Here is a 24245-nt window from a genome sequence, read left to right as displayed (position 1 = left end):
TTCATGTAACAAGTTACCATAGCAACAATACAACCTGTGAAAAGAAACCTTCTACCCAACTTGAAAATGACCGTTGATCGGTTGAAATGTCGTTATTTTATAGCGTTTGTTTTTTTATCACGAAAAACGAAACACCCTTAATTTAAGCATTTGAGTGCTTATAAAGACGTTTGACAACAATACATACATGAATTTTTAACCTTGTAAATAGCGCCTTTGGACCCTTGGGAAAGGGCGCTTTAGAAATGTTATTATTATTAAAGTGCACCTAACCCCAAAATTTTTTTTTCGCTAAAACAAATCTAGACTTTATTTGAAGCATTTGGGCGAAGAAATTTTTGAATTTGGTTGAATCCTCGATTTTCTATGCCCTTTCAAAGTCGCGATTAAGTGTTTCATGACCGCGTTTTAGGGAGTCTGGGGCGGCGGTACCTGATGACGTCTACCCAGGAACCAAACACAATAGCGCCTCAGTCAACTCACTGTATTTGCTCGAGAAAATAGAATGCAAAACTAATCGTTCCGATGTATTTTGGGACTAAAACGTCCAAGTTTTGTCTCAGAATCATTTCTTTTTCGTCACTGGAGTCAGAGTTAAGTTTCGATTCGGAAGGCTCCGAAATAAACGTCGATCGAGCACGTTCGACAACTGTGAACTCACTGCTTAGAGCTTTGAGAACAATTTGCAATATTTCAAGCGACGACGGGGAAGACGTCTTTACGGACGAGCTGCTTGTATATTAGGAATGGAAAGCTAGATACGAAGTGGAGGAGCAGGCAAACGAACAGCAGGAAAGAAAACTCAAGGACTGCTTTGGATGGTAATTTCGTCAACTAAATATAAGATTCCCACGCGTGTTTATAGCCCGTTTACATTTGTCCTTACCGAGAATGTATTTTGTCAAGGTTCTGTTAAATCCAGTTTGTGTTTTACTTTCAGTTGAATGCTTCATGTTTATAAGAGCGACGTACGTGTTGCAGTTTTCGAGACTTGATGACCTCCAAAACATTGGCTTCGATCGATTGAAAATCGTATTGTTTGGACCTGTATTTTTGAAGCTGCGGGAAGCAAGGCGGAAGGAAACATTTCATACAATTACCGATTTCACATTGTCACACGTTTTAAGTCGTAACTCCAAATAACCAATGTAAATTGTTCTCAAAGTTTGCAGTGAAATTCGTCGGATAAGCGAAAAGGATGTGTTCCCTAAGCGGTCCGCAGATAATGTTACGCGGTCATATTTTCGACGCTATTGCACAGAATCTTTGTCACACTGCTGATTTCCAAACCTTCGAAAAACTCTGTGAGTCTAACAATTTTGTTATCATGTAATTCTAGAGGATTAATCTTCGACTTTCATCTAAATCGAAAGAGAAATAAGTGTTGGTTGGCGGCGTACAGTTGCGATCTATTCACGTATCAGTATAACGCTTCTTGATCATGACCGGATCACACAACTTTGCCGGTTATGTTATAAATACTGCGGGATTGGAAGATATAGGTTGTCGGTGGTATTTCTACAAATGGCTGGTTAGCTTTAAGCAGAAAATTTATGAAAACAGCGTTCGAAAGTCTGCGGAACAAATTCCAGTGAGAGTTCTTCAATGGTTCTCACAGATTCAGTTCGCTTGTTTCGGTTCAGGGGCACCCAACGACCGTTTTCTCTCTAATGCTGTTAGATGCTGTTTTAGGCTATCTGGAGTACTTTTAAAGCTCTGTAGGTTAATTTTAGGTTGCACTAAAAAAATTTTATCTGTTCGGATATTCTAGGGGAACTTGAGTATTCTCAAATTTATTAGGGCTTTTTTGTCCATTTCCCGAAAACCTTAGGTCTTATCGCCTTTCCGAAAATGATAGCTGACCTTTTTTCGGTACTCAAAACGACATTTTCAACAGTCCGAAAACAACAGACATTAAATTTCTCATATCACGAAAGTTCGAGGTGCCAATTCTCTCAAGAAAATCAGAGGGGATTAAAGGCCTTCCGAACAGATAATTTACCGAACCGATCCGTTGGGTGCCCCTGTCGGTTCGACAAAATCAACCATCGTTTACGTCTTTATTGCACCATTAGCCGATCATCGCCAGTAAATTGTACAGTATACCTTTCTTTAAATCTGGAATATTACTGCAACAGCCGATAGCACCTCTGGAAGGCGCTTCTGCGCACTTTTCGAATGTGTATTGCACCATCCTGAAGGAGATGAGAGGAAATGAGATATCCAACCTTCCTGGGTAGACGTCACAAGAGCCGCTGGACCCATTCTCCTCAAACTCGGTCGTGAAACAAAATGGCGGTGTTTTGGAGCTATTTTCGAGATTTCGTCGTGGCACAGAAAATCGAGGATTTAACGGAATCCAAAAATTTTTTCGCAGAACTATTTCAAATAATAAGTAGATTCGTTCTAGCGAAAAAAAATTTTTGGGGTTAGGTGCACTTTAAAGATTCGCACAGCTATTGATGATATTGAAGCTGGTTTCGTCATTGGCTCCGGGCAACAACAAGTTGCCTAGGGAAGCCAAGAAACACCCCTTGTTTACTTTTTCTCTTCTTTCTACATCTCCAGCACCTTTCTAAGAATTCTTGCCGACCCCAACAATGCACATCTCTGGATCAGTCCAACAGGAATGCCCACCTCAATGGCTCTCAGATTGTCCTTCAATCTCAGTGGTATTGATCCCAATGCTCCCACTACCACTGGAATAACCTTTGTCCTCACATCCCACATTTTTCGAACTTCTCTTGCTAGATCTTGATACTTTTCAACTTTTTCATCTTCCTTCTCTCTCACCCCATTATCCTCTGGAATTGCCACATCTATAATCTGACAGCTCTTGTCTCTCTTGTCAATGATCACCAAATCCGGTCTCCTAGCCCCTATTTCATGGTCTGTTCGCACACTGAAGTCCCATAGAAGTTTGTAATCCTCATTTTCAAGCACGCTGTCTGGAACATGGTCATACCATCTCTCCTTTCGTTCAAACCCACATTTTCCTGACAGGTCCCAATGGATTGCTCTAGCCACGTTATCATGTCTCCTTTTGTATTTTTTTTGTGCCAGTTTCGAGCACGAACTTACAATATGGCTAATTATTATTATTATTATTATTATTATTATTATTATTATTATTATTATTATTATTAGAAGGGCGAAAGTTATGCGACTACCATGTCATGGATCAGGGCAAGAGTATCTTTTGCGCTGCTGAGATCAGCATTACTTTGTTTAAGAGGCTCGCGAGCTCCTAGGAGAGTCCACTTAGAACTATCGGACATTGATTTAGATATCGAAAAAGGACATGCAAATATTCGTTAAGGCAATTGAGAATGCTATTTCTGGGGAACTCTAGCCGAAGCCACGAACACTGAGCCAAGAAGTGGACCTGCATATAGCTACAGTGTATTTTTAAAGTAGATTTTTTGCCATTTAAATGTGTAGAGTATTTTTTACTATTCTTATTTAAATTTTTCGACAAATGATAATAGACAAATTTATAAGGGTTGTAAAGAATGAGTGTAATTTGTAATTCGTTTGTAAGTTAGTATTTCCCTGACATATATATTGTCCTAAGAATTTTTACAGTTGTAATTATTATTATTATTATTATTATTATTATTATTATTATTATTATTATTATTATTATTATTTTACTAACCGAGTTCGCGGGCCGTACTGTAAGTTACGGACCGAGTTTTTCCCCCATCGATTTATGGCCCAAGCGTGATAAATCACGAAACATTTTGGCAACGATAACGGCTTTAAATTTTAGCGGGCCGTATAGTAGAATACGGCCCGCTAAATTGACCGATCACAGCGCGCGTACTAACTGAGAGATATAAAAACAACCATGAATGCCCCGGCAAGAATGGAAGGGTACAAGTTTGAATTTTGCCAGTGAAAGGTGACAAATATAAGATATGCTTTCCATTTTATATCAGAACTTCCTGTCTAATATGAGTAATTTGAGTAGTGCTGGTCAAGTGAACCTGTTTTTATTCCTACTGAAGACAGAAGACAGCTAAACCGTTTAGATTTATTCAACGCCTGGGTACATTTTTTGCATCTAGGCTTCGACATTGGCCTCCAGTGCGCCAAGCCGCACTTATCCGACTAAGAGGATACCTGACGTTGGCGAAGCGACATAGGACGCTGACGAATCGGCCTAAGACGTTGGCGAACGAGTCGTTGGCTAAACACTCGTTGGTGAAAGTGACCGCAATTCGGAGGATCATCTAAAACTGTCCGAGCACCGTCCAGAATAGGGCTAGCTAAGTGCACGTTGAATTTCAAGTGTTTCTTTATCCTTGAAAGAGAAAATTAGCACTTTTGAAATCCTTCTACGTGCAGGAAAATCGGTAGCTTACGTAACCAGCGTTTCTGTGCGAAGAGCTTTACTTTTCCGCATTTTTTGCTCTCGCTCCAGTTTACGCGCTGCCAGAGTGCGGGAATGCTCTTCATACGGGAACCTTGCTACGCAGACTAGAAAATCGAAGACCGACGTTTTCTATATTCAGCCTATGAATGCCCCTTTCCGTTATTTGTGGGAGAGGGTCTGTCAAACTCTCATTTTATTTACCCAATCGTTTCTGTTAGTCACTTGTGGCACTCTTTCTGCTCTTTTTGAACCCCTCGCCCACCCTCGTTTGAGTTGGTTGTAGTTCCTTCCGGTGTTCAACGATATGCCGCTGAAAAAGAGCACTTTTTCAGACAAAATCCTGCCAGCTTCATCTAGCTCTTAAACCATATTTCTCTATCTTCCGAATTTGGTGATTAAATAAATTGTTCCTTTTGTTCGATTCTTCCACTTTCACGCTCGACAATAGAGCTAGAGAGTTATATTATGTCCAGCACATACTAGTAAACCCAAGTCACTGACAATCCACAAAATAATAGAACAACAAAAAGACTACATTTTAAAACAAATATCCTTTAATAAGTACTCTTTTTATCAACGTTTTAGAACTTTATTTTTCTTTAACTTATCGCACTTTTCCATGGGAAAAAAGATGAAGTAACTGTTTTCTCTGCTAAAAGGAAACAAAATTAATGTACAATACAGACTCACATCATTTACAATATCTTGATAATTATATTAATTTTATAATCTTGACATTCTTTACAACGAGGTTCACTAGGTTCTAGCCCTTGCAACCAAACCCTTACACAGTTTCAAGAATCTGTTCATCTATAAATAGTTATCACTTTTTTTCAAAGCGCAAAGTTGTGTCCTAAACCTTAAACTAGATTAAAAATAAATAGATACTATATATATTACTCAATAGATCTCGATGTCAAAAGGGGCAATTACATTCAGAACTTCAGCAAAACTATTACTATCAAATAAAAATCAAATTCAATAATATTATTATCAGTAGGTCCATATTAAGCCAAAATAAGCAGTGTGGAAAAGTGGCAGAGTAATTTGGACATTACGACTTGAATGAATACTTTTCTTATGTATCTTGGTTAAAAACGAACTCAACTGTTATAATTTTCGTTTATCAAGGGGTTTAATCAACAGTTTTGTCAAATTAAATTTACAGCTATAGAGGTATAGTTTTGATTTGTTGCTAGCAGGTCCAATTCTGCATCCTTGCTTGCAATCAAGCAAAATTTAGGATTCCCAATTCACAGTCCTCTTATTTAGCTTGCAATTAGACCAGATTTGACTCCACTTAGACCTGTTTCCACTACAAATATGTCTATGTTGTAGTTAATTTTTGATTTCAATTTTCTTTGGGTAAGTTAACTTTTGTTTCAGTTTATCCCTGTAAATTGGCTAGGGATATAATATTTGGACATAAGGGAGCTTAAATGCATGGAAATGATCCACAAATAGTTGAAACCAAAAACTAACTGATCACAAATATATTAATATGGATTTTGAAACCATCACACAACCATGTAGACATTAACTGGATTTAGGTATAGTTGCAAAAATCAAAACCGTATGGTACATCCTGCCTATAATGAGAAATGACTTTTTTGTTTTTTTTCCCCACTTTTTAAGTTAAACCTGTACACCGGTGACTTAATTAAGTAATGCCATGTCTAAAAAGTAATCAAAATGAAATGGAAACCTACAAAATTAAAGATCTTAAAAGTTGATTAGGTTGACTGTGATATATTAAATATATTCTCTTAGTAAAATAAATAAATGTTTCTGAACAACAATAATTAATTGCATGAATGAGTATCCAGTTTTAAGGGGTACAAAAATAAAGATAAGTTTGCAAGTGACAATAAAGTAACACAATCATCATATTTGAACTGAAAGAAAGTGATGGCTTGGACAAATGACTCAAACAAATGCTCAAAATGTAATGTCACCCATACAAAATAAGTTAAATTATGATCAATCAGTAATTCTCTCAATCAATCAATCAATCAATCACTAATATCTATTTTCCTTATTTCCCACAAAAGTTCACGTCACTAAAACAATTTAACAAAGTCATGTATAAGTCAACCTCAAGATGAATCGTTTCCATCATCATCATCATCATTATCACTTTCACCAGGATGTTCTGGGAACTGGACATGAATTCTCTGAACAAAAGTAATAAATGTCTTGCACATGGGACAGTAGGGAAGATGGCGTGAACAGCTCTCACAGGAACACACATGTCCACAAGGAGAAAATGCTGTGTTAATTTCAGAGTCCATGCAAATCTGGCAAGTCCAGTCATCACATTCTGAATCATTAGAAAAATAAACTCTTTGCCAGCTTGTCACAGCACAGTTACACACTGGGCACACAGTTCCATCCTCAGTGCAGTCTCCACAGAAAACCAAGTGGCCACAAGGTGTGAACAGTGTATTTGCTTCTGCAGAGTTACACTTGGAACATTTTGACACCCACTCCTGTCTGAACACAGTGTCACTATTCTCATGGACATGTTCATAGTGAAGGTCATAGGCCTGACGCCTAGTATGCTTGACATCTAAGTGGTACAGTTCACACGACGGTGTCTTGGTGAACCACTTGGCTGGTAGGGCCCAACAAGGAGTGGAAAGTAAGTAGTGATTGAGAACTGATTGCCGCACTTTACTTGAGTAGAAAAACAGCTGGTGCTCCATGACAGCCTTATGGATTGCCTTTGCAGCGTCACCACTGGCAAGGAAGAAGTGGACAAAGTTTAACTTGCTGTTCTCCGATGCTTTTTTCAAAACAACAATCAGCCGCTCTTCAGACAGGTTCATCTTCATGATGCTCTCAAACCCAATGCTGTCAGATCAAGAGAAAAATTCTTGTAAGTTATAAACAATCATAGGCTGTACCACTCATCTGAAGCCAAGGCACTAATTAACTTGCCATTGGTGAATGAAAGAAGATGTCCAAGATCAAAATTGTAACTAAAAACTGAATTTGTAACTAAATAACTTTCAAAATAAGTAATGCTACTAATGTGTCCTTAGCGTCTAGCAGGCCTACAAGGCCTACTAATTGTGGACACATAACAGTTGAGAGACTGAAATATTAGAATTTGATGTGTTGGTTTGGAGAGAGGAAAACCAGAGAACCCACAGACAGCCCAAGGATGAGAACCAACAACTGATTGAATGGTAATCACTCCTGTTCCCCACTGACAGGACATTTTGAAACTCCCTGGTTCAAGTATTTCATCTGTTAAGGTGTACATACAAATCTCTGTAACCATCGTAACAGAAAAGGGCCGAGGCCACCATGGCAAAAAAATTGGCCCTACAAAAACAAGTCCCCTTCCTTCTAAAGAAGACCCTTGAATCTATATGAAGGGAACTTCAAAAATAGCTCTTGTCCTCCCCAAACATACATCCACTGCCTACAGATAAAAAGATTTGCTTCAAACACAAACAGCATTAAGAGACTATTGATGTTTAACTGATGCTACTACCAAACTTGTGTTAAGTCACCTAATTGTACATGTATGTACATATAAACTGTTTACACAGAACTAAGAGTTTGGGAAACAGAAGTAACAGCTTAGAGCTGAGGTTGTTGGATAAATGACTCCAAGAAGATTGTATTCAACAGGATGAAGATCTGACTGACTTTTCCATTATTTTCATGACCATTAGACCCCAATTAGTAGTCCTCCAATAATGATTGCTAAGTATGGCTGTAAATACGTTATCTGAAGAAAAGCCAAAACTAGAAAGTTCATCTTTTTCTACTACTTTGTTTTTCTGAATTGAGTGATTGCACTATTTAGAGAGAGGAAGCCAAATCAGCCTTAGCTGGTTTTAATAAGGGTCCTTAATATCCTGGTAAAGTTGGAATTTGGAGTGTTGGTTTTTGTAGAGGGAGAAAAACTGGAGAACCCAGAGAAAAACCCTTGGAACAAGGCAAGAACCAGCAACAAACTCAACCCACTTATGGCACCAGGCCGGAATCAAACCCGGGCCACACTGATGGGAAGCGAGCGTTCTCACCACTGCGCCATCCCTGCTCCCCATATATATGAATTTAAATGTATTTTGGATTATTTTTGTGCATAGTATTTATTCCTTTACTTATTCATAACTACGCCAACACGTTCCTGACCTCAGGCTACACGGAAAAGAGAAAATTTATACAAATGGTAACAAACAATCCAACTGCTATTGAAGTACACAGTCACATCCAAATGTAATAGCATGAAAAAGGCCAGAAGCACCAATCAGACAAGAGCTAAATATAACGAAATTTATTCAAGGTCAAAGAACAATGGATCCCAAACTCACTAATCACTCCTACTATATAAACATTTGCTGAAAAAAATTGTAAATCCTGTTTTTTAGCAGACTTAAGTCTTTTACACATCCACTGTTTTCTCCAGAGGTAAAGGTTACGAGCAAATATTTAACCAAAGCTAATTAGCCCATATCATATGCATACAATCGAATAAGGTATCTGTGATCTTTAACCATCCAAGTACCAAATGAGCAAAAATATATTACAGCCAACTTACGTTTGCTTAAGTTTCCCATGAGTTCTTCTCTCGTAAACTTTCAAGCCACTACTTCCTACTGCAACTAAAACTTTCTGTCCTCCTGCCTTGGCCTTGAAAATTTCTGCATCATAGAGCTCCTCCTTGGACATAACATTGAGAAATGCATCTCTTGCAATTGATGAAGACATCCCTTCTAGCTTCCTATGGGCCTCAGCTATTTTTCTTTCCATGTCGTCCCTGCTCCAGGGAGAAAGAAATTGGGGGTAGCTTCTTGGCGCGTTCGAGTGTAAATCTCCATACTCCACCTGAGCCATCAGAGCACACAGTTGAACAGCCTTCTCCTGCGTCAAGTTGAACTTTCCTTCGGCGATTTGCTTTTTGAGACAGAGATAAAACTGGTGTCTGCAAGATGAAAACCCACACATTATTTGAAGAGATCAAAAATTCGAGTCCAAGGCTCGACCACAAATTTCAAAGTAACGAACGGCTATTTATAGATTCACTTTTCACCTGATTGTAATGCACAACTGGCTTTCTCCGAGTAAACCCAGCACAACAAGTTTTGAATTAGTGCAATCTTCTGGCCTTTCAAACTCGCACAAAATAAAAGCAAAAGCAGCCTACCTCGTTTCCTCCTGTTGAAGTTCTTGGGGTGCAACGAAAAATTTAACTTCGAGGCGAAGTCGATGAGGTTTTCCAGGCAAATGTGGGCGAAGCTGAGTTGAAACCGGATTTCTCAGATTTAGCCAGACGCTGATATCATTGACAGAGTTTCGAAGACCAAAATAATTTTTTTCCTTGATTCCCAGCTTCTCACAGACCTAACGAAAACAGTACACGTTGTTAGCGAACAATAAATGGCCGTTCACGAAAAAAATTGTCAACTAAGTACATTTGCAACTTCAGCGTTTCTAGTGCTTCTCACCTTGTCCAGAACCTGTTGCCCGAGTTTGTGCCCCGTAAGAACAAATTCGTGTGCCTTGCCATCGGCCTCCAACACTGTAAACTTCATATTTCCTGCTATAAACGGTCGAAATACGAGAGCGATGAAAAGACTGCTTGACCTACAACGAGTACATTTTTCAAATGCTGTTAGGCCGGTCTTTCCAGCTCGCGAGGGGAAAAAATTTTTCTTGTACACAACAAAAACATGTTCATAGCGGTTTGGGCTGGTTCAGCCAATCAGAGAGCGCAGAATTGAAAGACGGGTTACCAAGCAGCAAAACTTGCTAGACCGGATATATCCCTGAACGTGACCTTATCACAAACCGGAAATGAATTTCCAACATTATGTAACACAATCACTCGAACAGGCAACAAAGTGTAAATGGAATAAACAAAGTCAGGATCCTCTAAATCAATCTAGACCAGAAAAATGCACGTAAAAGAATATGTCAATAAATGTTTCATTTGTCGGCAAGTCCTTTTTTGATTTAAAAACAAAAGAAATACTATTTGCAATTAAAAGGTCTGAACAACAGGAGAGTGACAGATTTACACACGCTCTTGCAAGTTTGTAGGTCCCGATTACAATTTCACAAGCGTAAAGAAATCAATATATTCTCCTTTTGCATACGGTAATTATGAAAAAAGGCGGCTTCCGCAAAAATTTACCGCCTGATTTGGCAAGCTCGGATGGTGAGTTCGCATGTCACCCACGTGTACCGGAAGTCACACGTTACAGTGAAAAAAAGTGGTCTGACTTTGAAATTTGCATATTGCCCTTCCTTACTCTGTAAATATTATTCTCCTGATTTCCCGCATTCACGCCAGACGGATCGAAAAGAAGAAAACTACAACCAAAAATAGATCACAAACAGATTGTGAAAGGTTCAATGAAAGCCCCGCTCGAAATAAGAAATTTATATTCCGTTGCAAGTCTTGCAAATTGTCAAACCTGGGACCCATCCATGCTTGATTGTCAGTTTTGTTTTCTTGGGAGGCGAATCGTAACTGAAACCTCGGTCAAAAAAGTCCCTTTCTATTTTCAGTTTTCTTTTAGAAGAAATACCCTTGTTTTGACAGCATCTGTTGCCTCTCCCAGCTGCCCCTCTAATATTTAGTAAATACCGGACTCCGTCGTTGAATATAGACATGACAGCCGGGCTGAGTACATGAAATGTCTGGTGTAGCCTTCGTAGCAGAGCGTTTCCGCGTGGTTGGGGAGCAAAGAAAGACGGAACGAGAATTTTCGGTGATTTGCCAAACACCGAAAATCCCGTTCTTTGTTCCCCAAACCCACGTAAACGCTTGCTACGCAGGCTAATTTTTCGTTTCCCTTATGAGGTCGAGCAGGCTGGTTCGAGAAGCCGGGTTCAACCGTATTTCAAACCAAAATAGGTAATTTTCGATGCCTTATACTTAGCAGACATCTCTTGTACATGTAAGCAGGAATGGGGCAATTATTTTCATCAAATCAGCATTGCATTATTGCATTATTTTATCGTTTTGTTAGCCACTATCCAAAACCATGCGATATATGACTTCTTATTGTATAAGTATTTTCCATCAACACGAAAACATGTTCTTAACAAAATCTCAGCCTTGGTTATATTCTTAACACATCTTAAAGTTAAGCTAATTTTAACCTCGAGCGAATTCTTATACAAAAGAGTCTTGTAAAACAAAAATACTGGGGGGGTTTAGGGGAGAACCGCACCCCTTCCCCATCCCCTCCCCCATCCCCTCCCCATCCTCTCCCTAGCCCCCTTGCCCCTAAGGCATCAGTCTGAACTCAGGCTTTCTACTGTTTTTTTACAACCTCCGAAGCAATTGGCTGAGGGAAAGTCTGCGTATAACTGGGATATTTCAGCGCTCGTAGGGCATCCTTTTCCTCGCTGCTGAAGAATACTTTAAACAAAAGTTGCATCTTACACAGAAGTACTTTATTTGCATTTCTGGTTTCACGTACCCCGGGCAAATTTGAGAGGCAGGACTACCGGGCACCAACGCTGAACCCCCTATCCCCGCCTTATCTAAAAGGAGCTCCTTAGTGTAAGACGCGGGCTCCTCCCTCACAGAATGACTCTTTTCTCCTAAGTCAGGCAATTTTTTTGTCTCCACAGTCTCCGTCTCAGTCCGAATCTCTCGGTCACTACATCAATGCACAAGTTGTCTTTCTTCGGTGATTTATTTCGCGCCGTCAGCACTAGAGAAGGTTTTCTTTAATTCAATTTTTGGACATACACTTACCGTGTATTTTACTATTTCTACTGTGCTCCTTTAATTTTTATTATGCCAGTCAAAAATTCTAACATAACAAGGGATGTTAATGCTTGTGGTCGCTAAATATCTTAGCGCCGGTGGTCCATACCATTACTTTCTCAGGCAACTCTTTCCTTCTTGCTTTCAGCTACTGCAAAGGTGTTAGTCTTTAAGTTAGATAATTTTTGTGATAAACATTGAGTGACCGTTACTTTGTACCCTCACGGGTCGACCATCAAGGACGATGCAAAGAAATCTCAGCAAATCTGTGACCTCCACGCAAGTACCACTCGATTAAACACCTCATTTTGCAGATACTTGAATCAAATATCTCTTCTAGGAACGCGGGCTATATGCAGGTGTCAGTTAGCTTTCCCCAGCATGTCTGGATTTTATCTTTCTATTTTCTATCGTAGGACAATGAAGGTAACGTCGAAAAGGAACATGATTTCGAAGAGGTGTACAATGGTTTGTTTCTTGCAAGACCTTCCGAGCTTGGTTGCACTTTTTGTGATACACTGACGAAAGAGGAATTCTCGGTGGCACAGCCCTAGAGCCAGGCTTTCTATTTTTAGTGGAATTTAGCGCCAATTTTGTCGTCATATTACGTCAAAATGCCGTCCTACATTTTCAAAACGTCTGCCATCTTGAATCCGCTTCTTGGATTTTAAAATTTTCAAATATTGTTAGGAAATGTCAAAATTTGATCTCTAAAATCGAGAAAACTAGAGGCATTCATATACTTTAAAGATTTTGGAATTATCTCCCCATAGAAACGAAAATTTCAATAAAACAGAGAACTAACATGACAAGACTAAGTCAGATGTTGCAAATATTATTAGAATAACGTTGTTATTATGGTTTAGTTAAGCCAAGAACAAACATTCAGTACCAAGTGAATAGATATGTATTTACTTGCCACTGTGAAATGATTATATACTTGTATTTACAACGTTGTGATAATCATGTTTATTTTCAATAACTATGTTGTCAAAGAGTAAGTACATCAATGGTTTTAAAGTTTTTGCAGTTTGCCACACCTCTACCTTGTCGGTGGCAGGTGCATTTCGTCAAGACAGATAATTTTAAAGAATATTTACAAGTGAACTTTGTCGATTTCTTTTTGTCTCAAAAGGGGATTCAAATCACTTCTGGGGTTATGTTCTTTTGTGATATTACCCTCTAGTCTTGCTTCAGCGAGAGCTCAAAGTAAAACAACTGGCTATGAGCAAGGTTCCGGCGATATAGTATCCATACATTAATTCTCATTTAAAATAATATTAATCCTTGTATTAATTATTGAATGAGGCAAGGGAATTTGTTTTTTCAGCGAGACGTTCCTGAATAGAATTAGACCAAAACCTTATTCGGTTACTGATGGTCTTCAAATGGGCTGGCTAGGGCTTTAAAATAACTGCTGAGAGCAAAAGAGTTTTTTGTCTGCCACTTCATTTTCTATCATGGAGTTAGTTAGTCAATTGCAGGACTGCCAGACCTGACCGGCGTCATTGTAAATCAGTAGACTAAAAAAGATACTGGTACTGTGCGTTTGCATCAAGGCCATTAATTACGAAACATTTCCCATAAGCGCCAGCAGACCCCATTGGCGATTAATGAAAAGCACCGTGTGTTTATTTACCGGCTGGCGTTTGAGTCCGAGTCGAGCCCAGCTCAGTCTCTGGAGATATTCCATTGCCTCTGTGGAATCCCAAAAGTTTTTTAAATTCCCTTCTGTATTCCTTGTTAGTGAAACAATAAATCAACGGATTCATGCAAGAATTAACAAACACCAGTACATTAAATCCCTTATGCAATGGGCTGCCAATTTGTGTGATACCAAAAGGACTGAGAACGTAGATGGTCTGCGAAGGAAAACCGCAAACTGTCAAGGCTGCTGCAGTTAAAGCGCACATGCGCAGTACTAGTTTCTGTCGCCTCCGTTTGTTTACACTCTCAGTGCTTTCCCCGGGAGATGACGGAAGATTTATTGCTATATGGGCAAACGTTATCCATGTCAACAGACAAGGGATGTAAAATGCGACCAGACTGAAGGAGATGATAAAAGCCCTTGTACCATACTTGCCGTACGGTGCTTTCTTAGAAATACACTTCTTGCCATCAAGACTAGTCTCAAAAAACTTATTCATGGAAAGAATACACGTGATGATAAACATGACGAAAACGTAAAGGATGATACGTTTTCTGCTAAACTGATCCTTGTATCTGATTGGCCGAAGCACGCAGTACCATCGCTCGATAGCAAGGCAGGCCACAAGAAGGATGGAAACTTTTCCCATTGCAAACAGAAGATATCTGTTTGCAAACAGGCGGCAAAAAATCTCTCCGCCTAATCCGAGAGGGACTGGGTATGCAGACGTGGGAATGGCGTATCCAGGAGTAGCTACGAGGAAGATTCCTGAAAGAAAAAAGCAATGAATGCACGTTACATGAAAACTGTGGTCACTACAATGACTTTGACGACTATCGTTGAGTATATATCTTAACAGGTCTTAGAGGTCAAGGATCTAAAAGTTTCAACTTTCAGAGGACGGACCATTATTCTTGAGGAGGGGTTGGGCAATTTGCAAAAAAAAAAAAAAAAAAAACATTTGTGCGCGAAAAAAAAGGCTGAAAAAAGAAATCGTGCAAGGGAGCCCATACGGAAAAAAAATCGAACAAGTGCTTTCTACTATCCGGGTGCTATTGTTGATGCCAAATTGGCATCAAATTATTGGGCTACAAAAATAATCATGCACAACCTAAAATTGAGAGAAAAAAATTAAGGTCCGTCCTTTAAAACAACACAGTAAAAGCTTCTCCTTTTGAAATCTTTTTCACCTAATCAAAATAACTGCACTTGCAGACATTTTGTTAGCATTCTGCTGACGGAATTCAAAGCCACCTTGCAACTTTTTAAAAAACAACTAAGGGGCATTGACAGTCTCACAGAAGACAATAGTTAATTAAGAGAGCCAGTCAAGATAAAAAGTAGTTGATGCAAAGGTTCCTCAACTCATTTGCATATAACCTCACCACTGAGCATATCCGCCACGGCTAAACTGAACAGAAGAATATTATGGGGTTTTCTTAACATGGACGGTTTCCTAAGAAGCACGATACAGAACAACAAGTTGAATACAAAGGAAGCGGCAGCGATCACACGGAATAACACTACAATAGTAGTGTCGAGGTTACTCAGAGGCGGAGGATTCAAACTGGCCATCGACGAGGGAGAGGAAGTGGTGTTACCTTCCATGCTGAAGTCAGCTGTAAAGTAAACCAACAGACAATGAGATTTGTAAACTACAGCAAGAGTACATAACAACATCATTCTCACTACACTAACACGAGACATTCATTGTGAATAGTTTATTGCGTCAGTCGTGCAGTAGTTATATGATGCAGCTGTATTCAGGCTAATGAGATACTCTGTATCCGTGGAAATTACAACTATCGGTTCTACCGGTTTGAACCTGCGCTACGCTAGATACGAAAAACCGCTAAAAAACCACCTTTTGGATGTGACCCAAAAAAATATGTGGAAACGTTTTCCTTATCTAATGCAGCAGTTCGAGACCCCGCAGAAAGGGTACAAAATGAGTAAGATAGAAAATTTTAAAATTATACATACAAGCTGTTATAACAAAAGCTAAATTAAAAATGTGGACGAACACGAACACTGACAGACCTAGAATGACCTAAATCTCCCACCAAATGCCTATATAGTCCCGAAACGTCGGAATAAAAGGAAGGAATAAAAAGGCCTACATTCATTTGAAATTTGAGCTAAAACAAATGGTAAGCGCGTCTACTAGCTCAAACCGACGGGTTCGGAAGCAGAACACCGATTCTGCTTATGACTCCGTCGCTTATGATATAGTCAAAACTAGATTGTCGGAGTCGGAAGCAGAAGCGGAAGAATAAACCAATCATAACGCTCAATCCTTTCACTGGATCATAAGCGACAGGTTCGAAGACGGAATCGGAAAAAATGGAAACGTTCTGATTCTTCCGACTCCGATTCCATCGAGCTTGTAACTCCGCCTGCGAATCCAATTTTCGATGTTCACTAGGTCAAATATAAGCACTCTTACGACACCGACTACGTCTTCGTCGCTATTGAAAACCAACCTTAAGAAAAAAACCTCCTTGTTCACGAACTGTGTTCTCTACTTTACATACATGATCTATCAATGGGCCCCTTGGCTTCCACAGTCACGGGAGGAACTTTAAACAAAACTCCTTTGAGATGAAGTCAAATTGATAGGTGCATGTTCTCCTCACTGTTCGGAGAATCTTAGATGTTTGGTAAATGCAGAAAGACATATTTATTTGTTAACCTTCGGAAAACATCTTGAATCCTGCGCGCTCTGATTGGCTGTGTTTTTTAAATTGCTGTCGACGATGGCCGTCTTGTTAATATATTTACTTAAGCTTCTTTATTTGTTAAATAATTCATGGCAAGTTTAATTCTAAAGTAATATGATTTCTTTCCAAACAAGTAATATAGGGCCATGATTTCACTTGTCTTGCAATCCTAGTTTAAAACAGATTATCTCAAGTTCAGAATAATTTTGTGCAGGTTAATGTAGTAACTGTTATCGTACATAATTTTTTTTCGTTTAATGTTGTTGCTGCCATTTCGACTTTCTTTACATTCGCTTCAGATCAATGACAGATCTTGTAATGATTGATTTGCTTCTTTTTTCTCGGTTCCCACATAAACTACTCGTCATTTTTAGTCTTTTTTTTAAATAAGGATCGACGCCAACAGACATTTTCAGGCCATAAAGTATTTAAACCCTTGTACTATTCAAGCTATAAATCATTCTGTTCCCTGTTTTTACTTTGCATACTCATTTAACAAAAGATGTTTGAGTTATGGTGAATAGGGATATATTTTGACAGTCCATTAATGGTGATATTAAAAATGAAAAAAAAAAATGACATCAAAGTTTTTTTTGAAAAAATTTCAGAGAAAAGGCTAGATTTTCGAACAACAGCTCAAATTTGGTTCCATAAATAATATAACAAATGAAGTTATTAACATTGCGCAATTAAAGGTGTTACAACAACAGGTATTGATAGATGAGTTATTAAGCAAGAAAGTTCCAGTTAAACGAATAATTTATATCATTGTTTTTCTTTTCTCGTTTTTCTTCAGTGGCTGTTGCTTTTGTTTTTTAGGTGCACGTTTTAGTTGAAGCAAGCTGCTTGTCTCTTTAATTCTTTCCCTTAAACTCTATGTTGTTTTTGTTTTCCTTTCGACATTTAAAAATGCCTTTTAAGAAGCTAAACGAAATAATCATGCCGCACAGTTTCAGTCCAAACCCCTACTGAAGTAGAAGGTACAAAAGTACATTGGGCGAGATTCAATCTTTCATTCTTTTAAGCCTAAATTTGTTCAGTCAAGCTTTAATTTCACAGCTGCTTAAGTTGTGTACATAGTAGTGACGATCGTTCGTATCTTTGCATAACATTTTTTCCTCGATCCATTCTGAACTTGTAATGTTTACACGAAACTTTCCTTGACTTAAGATAACTGATAAGAGGGTTGATCGCTCTCGTGTACTGGCACTAATAAACAGAAGGACTTGAATGTCAAGCCTAGTTTGTCCTTTGCAATAGTACGTCTTACCTGTAAACGCAACTATTTTATCAGCCCGATCACCTCTAGCCCCAAATGTTGTTTGTAACCGCTACGTTCATGTGTCCATGCAGCCTGAGACTATTTCGAGCTATTACACTGAGGTATTTGTTGATCAGTTCAAGGTTTTTCACTAAAACTGTGTCTGGATCTGATTAAAACGTGAGCAAGAGTTAAATGGTGTTTTCCTTTAACTTGATTGGGAACAGCATTGAACTGTCAATCAACACCGAGATACGAACAAGAATTTAAAATGGGGTTGATGACGCTACACGAGCACTTGGTCAGGCACGTCGCACTTCAGATGTCGATTTGCAGAACCATTATCGAACGTGTGATCCTTTTTGCATGTTTAACAGCAAAATCTACTTGGCACTTCGTCATTTGAAGGAAACAAGCCTACTTTTATCATTACTCTTTTTTACAGTACAAGAAATTGCAGATATCAATTTTACTCAAAAAACGAAATACTTTAATAAGTCTATAAGCTTACAGTTTTAGACTCATGCATGGAAGGCATGTGTAAAAATTGAAATCGTATATAAAAAATTCGTGTGAATTAAAAGCTTGAGTGAGTCGGAGCTACATGCCACTAGGTTAAGAATCGATTTTGGTAGTATCTCATATGAATAACTTATAATTCGACACTCACTGAAAACTGAATGGGTATGGATAAAATGTTGGAAATTTGAGAAAAAAAATTCGTCCAAAATTTTAGACGATTTGCTGAATGCATTTCAGGGCCGTAGTCAGAAAAACCGATGACTGAGGCAATGTCTATGAAAAAATTATGACTAAGGTAATTTTGATGGTTAAATTCTCTTCCTAGATATTTAGGGTATTAATGATGACTCTAAACAACAAAAACAACAACAACAAAAATGACTGAGACAAGCCCATTTTCTAATAAAGTTCAGAGCATCGATTTGTTGCTTCGCGATTCGAGTCTGATCTACCCTTGTCTATTGACGGGGATATTTAACTTACGTCAACCGTTACTGAACAAGCCAAGGATGCCGAAGTCCTTAGAAGTTATCTGCAAAAATCGTCAGAGCTGAAGACCTTGAGGGTGATTATATTCTTGAAGAAGAATAAGAAAATGGAAAAGGTTAGTTAGATGATTATGATTTGCAGGCGGAAAAAAACGCGAACTTCAATAAATCTTAAGCCAAAGAAGAAGTCGAATTTTGAGATTGAGAAAACCAAGCTCCGAACATGAAAATGGTATACATAATTTTTTCTCTGAAGTGAGTTACGATACTTTTCAGATTTTAAGCCCACCTTTTTCTTCTATCTATTTGTGCTGCTCGATGTTGTCTCATCAGTGTCCGCCTGAACGAAACACGAAATTACTTTAACTCAAATTCAGAATGCCAGCATTATATAAGGAAATGAAAACAATTATATAGTCAACCTCTATCATGCGGCCACCTGTTACTAAGAGGCCACCCCCTTATCCAGCGTCCGGTAATCAAAGTCCCGAAAGAATTGTCAGCACAAAGCTGCAAATGAAGCTCCTATTAACCGGCCACCTCTATTTAGCACCTTTCGGTCGTCCCAATGAGGGTTTTCTGTTGTCTTTACCCCTATTAAGCGGCCACCCAAAATTAAATCCACGTAGTTTGGCTTTGTTTTGTCTGAGTCCGAAATAGAAGATGAAGACTAGTAATACAAAAACATTCAAACACACGTTTATAATGATTGTCATTACGTTATTCCATTTTCACAAAGCAGTTAACCCGATGGTAAATTAAATTTGTGACAGTGATTTTTCAAGGACGCATACTGGCTTTGTTACGTACGCGTAACAGTAGTCACAAGCCTTCAAGCATGTTTGTATCTGAATAACTTGACGTTTCTATAAGCTTCATACTAATTCCTGGCGAACCTCTATTAAGGCTGTTAAGTGGCCACCTCCCACTTCCCTAGGCCTTCTCACAGCTGACCTCACAATTAAAAGGCAATCTATTAGTAACACTATTCATTCAAACGAACATAAACTCAAGGAAATTAAATGCTGCAATCTACGGTTAAAGAACAATCTAACACAGGAACATTACTAGACTTCCAAGGAAATTAAAAAACATCAACCCGTATGTTTAACACCTCTAACCTAATTGCTTTAAGATTGCTTTGTGCAACTGAAATATCAAGCCACAGGCAAATTGTCAGCGCAAAAGAGTAATTTGTGCGTGTTGCTAATGCTCAGTAAACCTCTAGTAAATGTTTGTTTGCTCACTGACTGAAGCCATATTTTAAATATGTGTTCACACGCACGTCGAACGTTTAACCTCGTGTTGTTTTTGATCTTGATTCTTTTTTACATATGTTGCCTGGGTTCGGTTGCAGCTGCTCATCGGTGTCGCGCTCAAATAATCTCGGCTTTTTTAGCATGGAGGAGCTACAACGTTGAATAAAAACGGATGAGATAGTTTTGTCAATGTTTCAATTACGCGCAATACCAGTGGCAGATTTAGGGAAGGCACCAGGGGGGCCCGGTCCTCACTTATTTTGGGTAAAAAAAGAAGAAATCACAGGAGGAAGAAAAGCCAACAGGAAAACGAAACTGCCCCCCACCCCCCCCCCCCCTCCCCTCGCCTTCCCTTAACTCAAGGTCTAGATCCGCCACCGGATGTCACGATGTAATAAAACTACATCAAAGTCGTTCCTTACCCTACTACCTATTCAATGTGTTTTGGTCTGAAAACCTACGGAGAGTCACGTGTTCAGTAGCCCAAACAATATTGCCAGGGGGAAGAGAAGTTTTGGAATTTAGTCAGTACAACAGAAAAATGGAGATAACTTTCTTTCATTTGTCACAACTAGTTTTGTCCAGGATTGTAAACTATTCACCCCTGTCCATCGAAGGCTACTCCCAACATTTGTAAGGTTACCTTTTGAGCAATTAACCGTTGCACATTGATCTGATTCCAGGGCAGAAGGAGGCACGGTGACGGTAAAGTGCATCTCCTGTTCAAGGATACAACGCCCTAAAACTATCTAGTGCTTGAATCCAGAACACGCACGAACGAACAATCGAGTTACGCCACTGCGCCTCAGTTTCTAGAGTAAATTGCGCGGAAGTAGCCTGTCTTTGACTTTCTTTACACAGATCTTGTAAGGACTGATTAGTAATAATTATTTGCTTGATGGAGCGACAGAAACCGGAGCAAAGACTCCCCCAAAGAGCCGTGTTGACGAAGGGCCAGGCTGAGTGTCAGACGTTCTAATTTCACGGCAGAGAACTGAAAAACTCAATGATTATAGAAAATTAGAAAGGAACAGATGAACAGATAGGGAATTTCTGTTTAACTTTCAGGAGAAGGTAAAGTCTACGTCGCGCGAAGTGTCACGTGCAGCACTAAGCAACTAGGAGTATTTCTACTGCTCCCTGAACTTGAAAGAGTAGCTAAGTTTAAAAATCTAAATCTAATCCAGAGTTATTATAGCCTTTTATACAGAAATAAACAGCACCTCGTGGTATGAAAGCAAGTATTGTTCAGCAGTTCTCTTTTGAATAGTTACATGCCAGGGTTTCACATACAGAGTAACAGTACAAACTTCCAACAATAAAACATTTTACAAAGTTCAACAATGTTTTGAAGGGTTTTCTGCAAATACTTCTTTAACCTTCAAAACCAGCGTAATCATGGCAACCATATATCTGTCATCACAAAAAAAACTTTTTGCGCGTTTTCCTTTTATTCCTTGAAAACTAAGTTTCAAAATGTTAAGTACATTTGTTAATGCTCAGTAACGTCGAAAAACACCTGTTTTACCCGCTATGCTAAATAAACTCGCCATGCGTTTCAAGGGATTTGTTGGCGACAAATATATTAGCTTACCATGTACAGTATATAGCTGAAACTCATTATATTGTCGTATTGCAATTACGAGCGGTTAACTCTTAGGCGTTTTTTCGTCGATTCTGTTCTATGTGCGCCACTAAATGCCTGGGTTTGATCAAATTCGTCTCAGTGAAAACGTGTCGGTTGACATCGGTTCAAGTCAACAGGAATTAAATTTAATTTTTTTTTCTCGGACGTTGTCATTTGTTTTTTAATTGCTTTTTTTTCTGTTTTTTTTTTTCAGTATATAAGAACTCGTCTCTACCTGGCAGATAGACAAAGGTGAAAATATTGAAAGGTTCAAAGCGTTTCAAATCTACTATATAATAGTTCGTATTAGAATGGTCGCAGCTCGTTGTGATGAAAACTATATGCAACTAAAATCTCAGTGGACGAAACACCTTTGCATTTAATACAGAAAAGAAGACAGGTGAACGGGTTTCCTCATTTTCTTTCGAGTTTTTTCTTAAGTCAAACATCAACATTTAATGTTAAGGATTTTCTCTAATTTGGAGGTGTATCGTACTGTGTAGTCAGAAAAATAAAGCCCAAAATATAACCTATTTGTGTCCATGTTTTGATATTTCTATACATATTGTGAGAGAATTCGTAGCCAGTAGCTTACCTTATGTTAGCTATAACGAAGGCCGTCCCAAGATCTTGATATTTTCGAAGCGTTTCAAAGGCACCAGAGGGAACTAAACTATAGCTGCATGCGTATGCCGGCTTTAATTGATCTCCGCTGGAGTGCTGTTTTAAAATATTTAAAACCTGAACTTATTTTATTCAAACACCTGCGCACAGTGTAAGCAAACATGTTGTCTTTAGCAATTTTCTAAATGATATTTTTCTTTCCCCTGACAAACTAAACTATGGGTAGGCTCGGAAAATGTGTTTGACAGGCGGCAAATTAGTGAAATGAAAATATTAATGTTGACCATATCACACTGCATATGACAACACTGAATATCACAGCGGTATCACAATGAGATTTGACTGAAAACTTTACGGCAAAAAGAAAAGATCATAATTTTTTTTTTTTCAGTAATTGCACTTAATTTTGTGATGCAAATTGAACTGACTTTAGGGACCCCGAGGGATTTGCGTAAAGTAGAGGCTTGGTTAAAACATAATACTAATTACTATTCTTTGTAAAGTACACGGACGAAGTTGGACCAAGGAAAACACTTACGCGAATGAAACGAAAAAGGTTAATCATTCTTTAAACACAAAGAATCACACAGTTTTGCAAAAGTTCTTCTTATGTCTTAACATCTTCGTCTAAACTTCATTCGCCTACCGCCAACGCAAATGGCAACTTATATCCTGCATTTTGACAACTTGTTGTAATTAATATAACAATAACCCGGTAACTGGAATAGATTGAGGAGTTCCGAGTCAAAAATGAATCTTATTCTGCTATCTGTGCAGATGATAGGAAGGTCAAAACCGCAAAACCTTTTTTGGACGGCTTTTTGAGAAGTCAGAAAACTACCTACCTGTGTTAAAGTTACATACGGAGGACATAGTCTGTTTGAAATTCTGTGCTCAAAACAACAGTTTTGTAAGCGTTCGTTTTAGCGAACTGAAGTTTTTAATTGTTGTTATGTCTGTTTATTAAAACGAATAGACGAAAACATGAAAAATATACCATTGCTTTTCATTAGTTTAAAATCATGGAGATAGCGAAAGATGATATAACAATAATCAATAAAACACCCGTATTTCACAAACTGCAATCATAATTGTTGGCAAGACCAACCAATAACTTGAGCAAAAAAACATTTCACGAAATTAAGGTAAAGTGTGTCTTTTGTTTTATTAAACTGAATGTAATTCTGGAAAAAAATTTTCAGTCAAATAGGCGAACTTAACTTGAACTGCCACCCTTCTCAAAAACTTTAAGGAAATTGTAAACAAAATGTCTCTCAGAGATTTTTTTTTCTGCGACCAAGTCATGTTTGAGGTTTGATGCCAATAATCCTGCCTTCATTAATTATGTCAGGAACAACTTGGAAATTTACATCCGCGATATATCATTAAATACAAACGCCGTTTCTTTTAAGACATAAACTGTATTATACCAAGCTTTCATAATCATAGTGGACAAAAGAAAATGAGCACCTTTTCGAAACGAAGAGGGCATTTTTTTCTTCTCAGGTCATTTCAAGATGGCAGCGAAAACACTTTTTGTCCATGAACAGAAAAAAAAATTTAATCCACTTTCAACTTTTGATAAGTGTGTTACTTATCAAAAAATGCACCTGCAAAACGTAAGGCCACCGGCCATCTCATTGACTAGGGACTCGTTTCTCGAAAGTCCCGGAAACTTTTCGGGCCCGCAACTGAGCCATTTTAATTAATCTGTATCTAAAAACAGAGAGGTGTGTATGCCTGAAATTTCTTGTATGGAGAGAATCTGTTCATATTAAGAACATGTGACTAAAAAAACTCTGTAATCCGAAGGTTTGTGACCTACGAAGGTTTTCTATGACTTACCAGGTGCGAAATCACTTCGGGACCTTCGAGAAAATTGCCTGGGCTGAATACGAAAGTTGGTCCAATCTGGGGATGATGAAAATATCATTCATTTAGAACATCTTTGGCTTATATCATGATCAGTGAACT

At 38.5% G+C, this 24245-nt stretch overlaps 2 protein-coding genes across 2 annotated transcripts; both read right to left on the bottom strand.

Annotated features, from left to right (window-relative positions):
* Positions 1-4914: 4914 nt before the first annotated feature.
* LOC110062831 (E3 ubiquitin-protein ligase MYLIP-like) lies at positions 4915-10059 on the bottom strand. The gene is made up of 4 exons (XM_020769773.2): positions 9844-10059; positions 9543-9739; positions 8937-9320; positions 4915-7231 (listed from the first exon to the last, which is right to left on the bottom strand). The coding sequence occupies exons 1-4, from the start codon at positions 9928-9930 to the stop codon at positions 6475-6477; spliced, it is 1425 nt and encodes a 474-aa protein (XP_020625432.1). The 5' UTR covers positions 9931-10059; the 3' UTR covers positions 4915-6474.
* Positions 10060-13011: 2952 nt separating this feature from the next.
* LOC110062813 (allatostatin-A receptor-like) lies at positions 13012-18205 on the bottom strand. Its single transcript, XM_020769756.2, has 2 exons — positions 15156-18205; positions 13012-14538 (listed from the first exon to the last, which is right to left on the bottom strand). The coding sequence occupies exons 1-2, from the start codon at positions 15475-15477 to the stop codon at positions 13754-13756; spliced, it is 1107 nt and encodes a 368-aa protein (XP_020625415.2). The 5' UTR covers positions 15478-18205; the 3' UTR covers positions 13012-13753.
* Positions 18206-24245: the final 6040 nt, after the last annotated feature.

Source organism: Orbicella faveolata, unplaced genomic scaffold, assembly GCF_042242905.1.
Source record: "Orbicella faveolata isolate gen_17 unplaced genomic scaffold, um_ofav_v1 contig_1, whole genome shotgun sequence".
Taxonomy (NCBI): domain Eukaryota; kingdom Metazoa; phylum Cnidaria; class Anthozoa; order Scleractinia; family Merulinidae; genus Orbicella; species Orbicella faveolata.
Note: the sequence above shows the minus strand (reverse complement) of the source record. Positions and strands in the feature narration are given on the sequence as shown.

Bases quoted from the DNA above. Each gene is read 5' to 3' on its own strand.
- LOC110062831 (XM_020769773.2), bottom strand. From the start codon at position 9,930: ATGAAGTTTACAGTGTTGGAGGCCGATGGCAAGGCACACGAATTTGTT. The intron at 9,321-9,542 runs GTAGGCTGCTTT...TTCATCTTGCAG, and splicing joins CTTCAACAGGAGGAAACGAG to ACACCAGTTTTATCTCTGTC. The intron at 7,232-8,936 runs GTAAGTTGGCTG...TTGATCTGACAG, and splicing joins CATGGGAAACTTAAGCAAAC to CATTGGGTTTGAGAGCATCA.
- LOC110062813 (XM_020769756.2), bottom strand. From the start codon at position 15,477: ATGTCTCGTGTTAGTGTAGTGAGAATGATGTTGTTATGTACTCTTGCT. The intron at 14,539-15,155 runs GTGAGGTTATAT...TTTTTCTTTCAG, and splicing joins CGTGGCGGATATGCTCAGTG to GAATCTTCCTCGTAGCTACT.